The sequence below is a fragment of the Lagenorhynchus albirostris genome, chromosome 20, assembly GCF_949774975.1.
Source record: "Lagenorhynchus albirostris chromosome 20, mLagAlb1.1, whole genome shotgun sequence".
In the NCBI taxonomy this organism is placed as follows: domain Eukaryota; kingdom Metazoa; phylum Chordata; class Mammalia; order Artiodactyla; family Delphinidae; genus Lagenorhynchus; species Lagenorhynchus albirostris.
In genome coordinates this window covers 43,176,990-43,187,881 of record NC_083114.1, presented here as the reverse complement: position 1 = coordinate 43,187,881, position 10,892 = coordinate 43,176,990, and the positions used below count along the sequence as shown (strand labels likewise).

Sequence of the window (10,892 nt, the reverse complement as noted above, 5' to 3'; positions counted from 1 at the left end):
AAGAAATCCTATGGCAGGCAACACCAAAGCTTTGGCTCAGTGCCCTCAGAACCTCTCCAGGTGTTAGAAGGATACGGGCAAGGCAATTAGACATTAGAGGGACTAATACGAAAATATCTCTTAAACATATTGCCTAGGGAAAAGCACAAGTCACTGAACAAGGAGTAAAGTTATTACCTCATTAGGGGAACAAAATGCAAAGGAAAGAGATCGGAAGGAAGGACACACATCAAAACAGTAACAGGAGTTACCTTATTGGTGGTAGGGAAGGTGGGGTGCAATTTTCACATTTTATCCTATATACTTCTGTGACATTTCTTTTTTTAAACAGTGAGAATGTATCCATGAATTAGACATGTTTAAAAGAAGCTGTTAAATGCCTGAGGTTCGGTTTGAACCACTAACTCAGTGGATGACTGAATCTTTAGCTTTACCTTTGTCCTCTTCCCTCAGCAACAATGGAAGTATTCAGTTTATATGCACATTTTTCACGGGAGTCAGAAATAAGTCAAAACGGATACCTGCCTGCCCATCTGCCTGAGGGACATTTCCACTCAAACAGAGCCTTCTGGTTGCTTTATGCTCACCAATAAAAGATGCCTAAGACTGAACTCATCTCCCTCAAACTGACTCTGCTTCCCAACTGCTGTATTTCCACATGTTATACCATCATCATTCTGCCCAAGCCTCTGTCAGCCGCGAGGGGTTGGGGGTCACCTGGACGGGGCCCAGGGCCCACTCCGGAGGCTGAACTGCCTAGATTAGAAGCCACAGTCGTTGCCATGTGAGGAGGAGCCGTGGGGCGCAGCCGTGACACAGAGGCGCAGCCACGACATGACATGCGGCGGCTCAAGACGCAGCGGCCCAGGCCAGGGAGGAGCCGGAGCCACAACCTCCTTCAGAGCCGAACCGAACCGTTATGCCAGCGCCGCGACGCGAGGGCTCACCGTTAACAACCGCGCGTCCCTCCCCCGCCTAACGGCCCACCCGTTATTTACGACACCTGCAGTTACGCCACCTTTATTAGGCTCGTGCGGAGATCCAATCCGCGCCACCAGAGTGGGCCTTTTCCCAGAGTCCCCAGGGCGCAAGCCATCCTTCCCCTTGCAAAGGCGACAGTTACCTCCTGCCGGGCCCTCTTCCCAACCCCTCCCTGCCCTCCCTGGCCCCAAACAATGAGGCGGGATTTGGGCTGCAGACCCGAGTGGCCCCAAACTCCAGCAGCCCAGGGGCCGAGGGGGATTGGAAAGGATGCAGAGCTTCCCGAGGAAACCACAGGACGTGGCATTCTGGGAAATCCAAAAGTGCTAATCCAATTCTGGCAATCTGAACTCTTCCTCCTCAGAGCTGAAGTCTGAGAGACATTCTTCCTCCCTTTGGCCACACGGCTGAGAACAAAAGTAGCTGATTTTCAAAATGAGCACCAGATCGGGTGTCGGGAGGCGAACACTCCTTACAATTATTCTACAATGTTGCCATTTCCTCCAAACTCTCAGTATTCACATCTCATTATTCATTCACCACTCTGTTATTAGGGGTTACCACTGAATCAGTGATGACTCCAGAACTTCTGTAGGAGGGGTTTGGGGCAGGTGGGCAATTCATTCTGGGAAAGAGAGTCTAAAACCAAGTGAATGGCCCTTTACATTAGAATGGGCAAACTTCCCACACCCCACCTTGTCTCAACAGAGCCATTAATCTAGAAAAAACTACAGTGTCACTTTTCAGACGTCTACCCTGTGTGCACACATGGAGAAGACACTTCGAATGTTAAAGTCAGCACGTTAAGTAATTTTCTTTAAATACTGTAACTAGCACCCTATTTACTTTCTTCACAGTCCTTTTCATAATCTATTTAATTTTAGTCCTTTTTAATTGTCTGGTACACCTTTAACACCTAAACTCCAAGAGAGAAGGAGCTTCGTCTTATTTCCAGTGCCTAGCACATAATGGTTTCTAAATGGAACTGATTCCAAGATTGGCCTCATTTAGGAATGGATCTGTTGTTATAATCAGGTGTCCAAAATCTTTAGTATCAATACGGAATCCTTTCCTCTCACATTTCACAGGAAGCTAGACTTCTTAAAGCCCAAACATGGATACATCTGAAGTTTCCTTGACTGATTTAAATTGAATTAAAATAATTATTTTGTACAGGAAAAACTTTCAAAATTTTTACATTTTTCAGAACATAACCACCTTTTCTTTCTCTACTTTCTTCCCTTCAAAACAAACTCTGCAACATTGGAGTGAGTTAAATGATCAGATATCTAGCCCGAAAATAAGCTCTCAATGACATGAAACACATTTTTTGCTCCTTTTTAATAAAAATCCTATACGCAGTACAATAATGTTTTCTTTTAGAAATTACGTTGACAACTTAATCCCTAATTCGAGGCATCCATATAATTGGTTTACAGAAAGGTTCTTCAGCAAAATATTTAACACAAGATATATATGAGATGCTGAGATCTGGGTAATATACCTTACTTGAAAGGCATGAATAGTTTTAAAACACTGTAGCATAATCACACTTAACGCCATAGTTACTTTGTTCCCAAATCCCTCAATTCTATTTGAGGGGAGTTCTAAAAGGCCTGTGTCTTCTCCTGTGTCCACAACTATAGACATACACTGATGGCCCTCAATCCTGCTCTCCAAACTTCAAATAAGGGGCCAGAGACAAGGCTCGGGACTTGGAAAAGTCCTAGAAATTCCCTGCCTCAAAAGCAGTTTCAGAGTTTCACCTTTTCCTGAGGATGACAGAGCTGAGTAGACATGCCAAAGTCTTCCAAATCCTGCTGGGTGCTTTGAATTACGGCTACACTGGCTGTGTACCCCTTGAGTTTTTATCTCCACATACTTGAATGAAATCCTGTAGCTCCTCTTCGGTTCTAGCATCTGTGACCTCTTCACAGGGTCTATATGCCAGAGCTACTTTACCACTTTCTGAAATAAAGCTAACAAGGATCAATTCACAAGGTTTCTTGTTCTAAAACTTCCTGTATACAATGGTAGCACCCAATAATTAGACATTCTTTTGATTTCTAAAAGCAGAAAATAAGAGCATTTTCCTAGAAGTTCCCTCATCTGACACTTCCGTTTTTATCATAATTACTTGTGAAAAAATATATAACAAGTATCAACTTTGGTTCAAAAACCTTTATGATCTTAGAAATAAGAACTAAGGAATAATGACATAGGAATTAAAAGCTGTGGAAACAAAAATGTTCAATCACAATACAATGAAATAGGAAGGCATTAGGTGGGGGTCAAAGTGAGTTCAAACCTGGGGTAGATACCACTGGACTATAATAGATACTTCATGTTAGAAGCAAGGCAAGTGCCTACTCCTTGGGACCAAAATTCTACCAGATACAGTGAACAAAGCTTTGGAGACAGAGACAGAGAGCATTTGAACACTCTACTGGCGGAAACTGGCCCATGTACCCTTTGGACAATACAGCTTTCCTCAAGGCAAGCTAGAGCCACCAGGCTTTTTGGTCTAAGGAGTTCTGAGTACATACAAGGAATACCTTGGCATATTAAGGACAAACAACCCAGACATTTAGTTTGGTTCTTAAAGGTTGTTACCCAGAGTTGACAGCTGGTGGAGATTCAGCCTGATGACCAGGGAAGTCAAACTTCACTGGAAGGACTGCCCAGGCAGAAAGGCCAAGACCAATCCAGGTCAACTCTTACAAGCAAATAAGGTCTCTGAAAACTTAGCTAGGATTTCTCAGTCTCTACGCCTGCAGGGCTGTGAAGCAGGGGAGCAATTCTGTTCCGGGAATCTACTAATCATAAAGTTTCCTTCGGGCATAGCCTGCGACATTCTCACCGCTGTATAACTCGATAGGGAACACAATCAACGCTATTCAATATCATGACCACTTTCAAGGCTCACAAAAACGTAGCCGATTATTATATAAGAATCATATTCACCCAATATATCAGAAATGAAAACTGAAATTAAACTGATTCCAAAAACATAATCTAATAAACTTTTCAACAAGAAAACAACGATAATCATAATAGTCCATATATTTTGTCTGCTTACTATGTTTCAGGCATAGTTCTAAGCTTTTTACATTCATCATCTCATTTACTATTACAATATCCCCCATTAGGTGGTAAGCTGAATTACTAACCCTATCTGCAAATAAAGAAACTGCACCTTAGAGATATTAAATACCTTCAAATGTCTCTGGCTAGAAAAACCTAAAATTGCAACAACAACAACAACAACAAAATCTAAGAGACAAAGTTAGGACTCAAACACAGGTGTCCAAGGCTTATAATCACTACACTATTCTGTACAATAAGCAAGCAATTGAGGAAGAACTGGATCAAACACTTTGTGTATGAACTGAGGCAAGTCATTCTACATCTAAACACTGGGGACAATAATATTCACTGTCGTTTTTCTCATAAATGCCACAAAGAACATATTTAAGACTGCTGCTGTGAAAGCATCTGGTGAATGAAAAAATAGGTAATGTTTTAGATAACCATTATTTTCATCCAATTAACTTTTCAATTAAGTTTATTTGCTCACTGAAACAGAAGTACTTCAAGGACAGTCAAAAAGGTCTTACCTAAAACCACAATCAGCAGTTTCTGGAATGCATCTGTCATAGCCTTCTGAATAGCAAGCTTCTGGGTTACCTTCCTTTACATAAGGAATGATAATGACCCTAAATCCAACCAAAACAGATGAATTTAAAATGCTGAATAACTGATTTCTAGGTAATGTGTTTAAAACTAAAAATGCATCTGTGATTCTTAGATCATTATCTTAGTGATCAAGGGCAGGCACTACAGTGGGGTGCGGTTGAATGTCTCTGCTGTAGGTATACCCTGGCTTGGCACATTTTTACTGCTCAGATCTATTCTGGAAGTTCCTAAAATACTCGATGGGAAACGAAAACCAAGAACGTGGCACAAATCGCATATGACACACAGATTTCAAGTGGACAAGCTGAGGCTACACTGCTACAGACGCTGCTCTCCTGTGCGTGAAGGGCTGGATTCATACAGTGAGATAGATTTGGTGGTAGTGCAGATGATCTGGCCTCTCCTCAAGCATCACCCACTCAGGTGGAGGGCGGAGCCTCCTCCACTCCATTCGCTAACAGCCCTGCCTCTGACTTAAAACCCTAAGCCCAAGTGCCATGGATTCTAGGAAAAAACTCAGCACCAATCGGAATCCCCTTTCTAGGGATCTATATTTACGTTTTCCGTGCAGGCCCTTCTGTAGGAGGCAAAGGACTGAACATTTACACAAGAGTTTATTTCAATCTTTAGACAATGATTTTGTTGGGATAACTGGAGGCCAGAAGACATCTGTATTTGAAGAACTATTTTAGCACATAACAAATTATTAACCAAAAAAAAACACAAAAACTAACTAATTTTCCCTCCTCCTAAGCTTCTTGGCAGGCAGTCAGTTCTAAAATTCTAAAGTTTAAGGTGCTGTCAGGTATTGCCTAAGATAAAAACCTATTTTGTCAGGCAGAAAAATTCTGCCCAGGGCTTTAGTTGCTTAGAAAAGGTGATGATGTATCTGAAAAGTTGAGTTTCAGAAAGAAAGGAAAAAAGAGAAATCCCACTCCCTCACCTCCCCATACACACACATACTGGAAAACAGACCTTCCTCCAACTTATCCAAAGGTTCCTCAGCCATGCCAACTCCGGGACTCCTGCACTCGTGGGAGGGCAACACCACCTCTAAAGCACAAAAGAACTTGAGGCTTTGCTTCTGAAGTGGTGTCACAATATCTTCCTTTTCCCTTTCTTCAAGGTTAGAAAGATCCTGAAGCTGTTAGGATTTTGAATTAAAGGCTAGACTTCAAAATATCCTCTTGTTAGAAATAAAAACTAAACTCCAGCAACCCCAGGTAATAGTTTAGGTATGCTATAGCTTCAAAATCAAGTGAGACTTGCAAATGAATGATTAGATATGGTCAACTATTTTTTATTATATACCATGCAAATACTGAAGAAAATTATGGACACCACCATCCAAGTCATTGAGATTATCACTAATTCTAGGTGGCAGGCCAATGCTCAGATACTTCCATGTGGAAGCCTCTCACATCTCCTCCCCATAGCCCCGTTCTATTCTTCCCTCTAAAGTCTAGGAGTTCAGTGTTGAAAGGAGTCTGGTTAGTCAAAGAAAGTCTACAGAGTTTACCTTGATGATCCTTTTTGACCACCCATTGAAACCAAAGTAGTAATTTCCCAATTCTTGGCATCTGGAGCTGTTTAGGGCAGGCGTATTATGTTGAGCCGCCTTATCTGGTGCCGAGACGAACCTAAAGACATAAAAGACCTAAAAATATCACAACCCTACATAGAGGCTTATTTTGGATATACCTGAGATTTATCAATACCAATTTCATAGAGGGGCTGTGAAGATTAAGTAGCACATTTTAAGCAATGAGTTCACAGTGAGCCCTAAATAAATGTTATTTATTATTTTTAAGTCAGTACTTTTCTGCATCATTTCCAGGGCCCCTGATTAACCGGAAGGTTCCCTGACCGCTGGTGGTGAAAGTGATGATGAAAGCAACCAAGGAAGCCCAGCAGAAGCCTATTATGGGGCTGGGGGTAAGCAAAGGAAGTGAACTGTTTCAGTCGTCTCATCCTGTAGCTCCTGCTTGAGAATATGGGCTGAAGAGGAGATAAGATGGACCTGCCACTGAATTAGGACCTTAATCTGTAGCACCCCCTCCCCAAGTTACTAACCCCTGTTAGAAGAGGGAATACGTATACCTCTCTAAATGTAAATAAAGCAACCAAAAGAATTAGAGGTTCATCTGCATTAACAAGCTTCTTTGAGAGTGCAAATATTTCCAGTCTTAACTCTCTCAATAACTTACATATTACTGTGGAGTTTTTACATCACTAGTTCTTTCTTAAATGTCTATTTCCATTTTGAACAGCGTGTAGTATATAAATACAGTCATAAAAATTCAAATAATACAAATAATGTCAAAGCATTGTTAATTCTTTGATTTGTTTGTGCATCTTCCCCGTCACTAGTTTACGAGCTCCTTAAGTGCTTGAAGGAACCGTATATTATTCTTTCCTTGTTACCAGAAACAAGCATAGGTCTTGGCATATAATAGGGGAGTGATGGTCTGTTGACTGAGTGAATGAATAAGTACATAAGAAAATGAAATTATTTCCTCCAACTGAAGCTGCCTGCTGGGAAGGAGAAATGAAGACTAATTTTTAAATGTTGAGTGTCACATGGGAGGCTAGGCCCTGTACGTTGAGTCATAATGGAGCTGTCCTGGACAATTAGGAAGCTTCGAAGGGCTCTGAGCCCCTGGGTAGTAGAGACAGTTGACATCTGAGATAACCTTGCTACAGTTCTTGCTGGCAAACATATCCCTTCGTGCTACTGAGAAAAACTCAGATACATTAGGCCTTTCCTTCATTTTAAGATGTTATTATCTTTTCTGTATTTATAAAAAATACAGGGGAAAAAAGATAAGAAGTATGTATACCTGCCAATGAATAAAAGAACACATAATTGGAACTTCCCTGCTGGTGCAGTGGTTAAGACTCCATGCTCCCAATGCAGGGGGCCTTGGTTCGATCCCTGGTCAGTGAACTATGTCTCTCACATGCATGCTGCAACTCAGAGTTCACACACCACAGTTAAGGAGCCTGCGAGCCACAACTAAGGAGCCTGCCTGCTGCAACTAAGACCCGGTGCAACCAAATAAATAAATAAATAAAATTTTAAAAGAACGCATAATTAAAGTGGGTAACAATTTCGGGCGTGTGAGCAGTAAACTAAGGCTCTGCATTAAATAAGGAAATCTAATACGAATGCCCTTTCCTCTCAACTGTATAGTGACTTGTAGAACATTCTATCAGTGCCAAGCTTTATGCTGTGAAAACCTCAGAACCTAAGCTTATGGAATGGTCTTAATGTCCAATATAAGAAAAGAACTCATTACTCACAACTGACACCAAGTAACCGTTTCATAATCTTTCCAGGACCATCTGTAATATCTGAGTGGTTATGTGAAATGGTCGCAGGGTCTACAAACAAAAGAATGCCTGGCACAAAATCATTTCAATCCCAGGGAGTACAGCCAGGATTGAAGAGGATGTTAAACAGGGTACAGAAGTGGGAAGTAGTGTACCTGGAGTCACATCTGAGGAGAGTTCTCAGATTCAATAAAGGTGAACTCAGTGAGTGAAGAAATATGGGTGAGAATAGGCAGCAAGGTCAGTAGGAAGTAGCCAGAGCGAGAAGCCAATCAGAGAAGACACACAATTATAAAGGGAAAGGTCTGGAAATCTAAGCCTCACTCACTTATTCAGAGGAATTGAAAAGGTCCTTGAAAAAGGAATGGTGGCTGAATGGAGGCACATAATGAAATGTTAATTCTGGGCAAGTAAGATTGGATGGCATGTTAATATGGAATAAGGTTTCTACAATGCATGAGAGAATATTTTAACCATTTTCTGGAATGTGAAGGGAGTTCTGAATAGGCAGTTTGAGAGTGATGATGAAGCCTCCTTTATGTTACATCTGACAAAAGTTCCTCAAGCTCCGGACTTCGCTGGTGGCACGGTGGTTAAGAGTCCACCTGCCAAGGCAGGGGACACGGGTTCGATCCCTCGTGCGGGAAGATCCCACATGCCGCAGAGCAACTAAGTCCGTAAGCCACAACTACTAAAGCCTGCGTGCCTAAAACCCGTGCTCCGCAACAAGAGAAGCCATCGCGATGAGAAGCCCACACACCACAAGGAAGAGGAATCCCCGCTCGCCCCAACTAGAGAAAGCCAGCGCGCAGCAACAAGACCCAACGCAGCCAAAAATAAATAAATAAATAAATAAATTCATGAAAAAGTTTGTCAACCTCTCACATTTGAAATTCACATAAAAGTAAATATAAGGAAGACTCTTGTGAAGATTTCTTAAATTAAGGGGCAGCATAAAATGACATAGGGTTTAACATCAGTTAAGTTTGGGTTTGGCCTCTAGTTTCCACCTTTACTGTCATGAACCTTACGTAAGTCACTTAACCATCCTGAGTTCGAGTTTCTTCATCTAAAAAAAAGAAAGAAAGATCTGGGGAACTGGGGGATCACTGGAGCAGTGCATCTGAGAGCATTCTGTACACCACAGTGCTGTACAAACGCTGGCCTTTTCCCCCCCCGCCCGCCCCCCCCGCTGGGATCTTAGCTCCCCGACCAGGGGTTGAACCCAGGCCCTCAGCAGTGAAAGTGCAGAGTCCTAACACTGGACCGCCAGGGAATTCCCGATGGCCTATTACTTTTAAATTCAGCACTTCATCCCAGTAGAGCGAGGAATTCCACATTTCGACCCACCTTCACTGGAGATGTCCGGAAAAGCTGCTTCTGGTCGCATGCCTTTTGGGCTCTGTGGGCATCCCTTGCTTAATAAAACTTGATGATGCCATAGAACCCAGGACCGGCCACTGCTGCGTCTGGGAAGACTCGGACCGAATACAGAAGGCCAAACTGCGAGAAGACTGTGAACACAGAATGCTGTAGGGTGGTCCCATGCTAAGTAAGTGCAGGAAACTTCACGCCCAGGAAAACAAACCGCCCATTCCCTTATATTCCCCCAGCCCTTCGCCACAGGCAACTGTGGTGAGCCGGCAACTCCAAACACTTCTCATTTTATGAACAAGTTTCCCTCTGAAATCCTAAGCTTCGAGAAGCATTAGGAGGCAATGCCGTCTGTTGGGAACTATCTCTCAAAAATCTCTGGGGGCGAGCTGACTGCTCAGGTCGGCTCTAGAACTAAGATTCCTCTCAGCGGAGACCACAGGCAGATGAGGTGCTGAAGCAGTACCCCGGGGCGCCCAGTTACTGGGGCGCGGGGCGGCTTCCTCCACCCCTCCCTCCGCCCCGGCTCGGCTCACTTGCAAGGCCTCGGCCGTGGGTCCAGAGCTCAGCTCCCACACCAGCAAGGTTTTGTCACCCGCGACGGGAACCGCAAAACGTACCAACTCCACCATTCTACCGTTACCGCGCGTGCGCGGCTCGGGGCGCAAGCGGAGTGCGCCTGCGCACGCGCGCCCGCGCTTTTTAAAAAATGGAGCCTGAGGGGCGGAGCCAGCTCGGTGGGAGTAGGACGGGGGCGGTGCTCGGACCTCTCCCTCGCCCCTCCCACTCCGGGCTTGCCTCTGCCTCTAGTTCCCCTTCCGCAACCCGCGCACCCAGAAGTTTTGAAGTTTAGCGTTTCTATTCAAGTGTATTTTTAGCGTAGAGTCCAAAGTGTGAGTTTACAGGATCGAATGGTGCGGACATCTTTACAGCAGCTGGCTTCATCTTCAAAGTTCCAGAGGAGACTAGAGTACTAAGTAGTTAGCGCTAACTATCCACTGAACTTTAAAAATTTAGATTTTCCGACTCTGTGTGAGAAATGACCACCAAAGATGCAATCCTTCGACTTGAGTGTTTGCACGAGTCTTAAATATGCAAATCAAGGTATAACATTAAAGCCATCAACAGTCTAGTACGAAATTCTTAAAAAGCTGGTTTCCAGCCCATTTTCCTAAAGTACTCCCAAATCACCCAGCACATTTCTCCATCCCCACCATGACTTTCTCCACCTCAATATATCAGACCCTTAGCCCCACCCATTACCTACTTCTGAGCTCTTTTACTTCAAGAATTGTTGACTTTGGAGGAATTACTTAGATCTTGATACTGTTTCAAACCAATAACTATAGATTTATTATCCATATCATTATCCATTGCATTCATTGTATGTATCCATTTATTCATTGTATCCATTATCTGTGTATGGAGAAGATCCATAATCTTCTCCAGATAGATTATGAACACCTCATGAACAATATTTACAGATTTATCATCCTTTTTCTAGTACC

The 10,892-nt window shown here is 43.1% G+C and overlaps 1 protein-coding gene across 1 annotated transcript; it reads right to left on the bottom strand.

Annotated features, from left to right (window-relative positions):
* Nucleotides 1-1,307: 1,307 nt before the first annotated feature.
* Nucleotides 1,308-10,038, bottom strand: LOC132511956 (RAD52 motif-containing protein 1-like). The gene is given in 9 exon segments (XM_060135789.1): nucleotides 1,308-1,388; nucleotides 1,663-1,676; nucleotides 2,860-2,949; nucleotides 4,599-4,697; nucleotides 5,653-5,821; nucleotides 6,197-6,299; nucleotides 6,301-6,317; nucleotides 9,361-9,540; nucleotides 9,921-10,038. Coding segments are annotated over 9 exon segments (849 nt in total). The 5' UTR covers nucleotides 10,017-10,038.
* Between the last annotated feature and the right edge of the window lie 854 nt (nucleotides 10,039-10,892).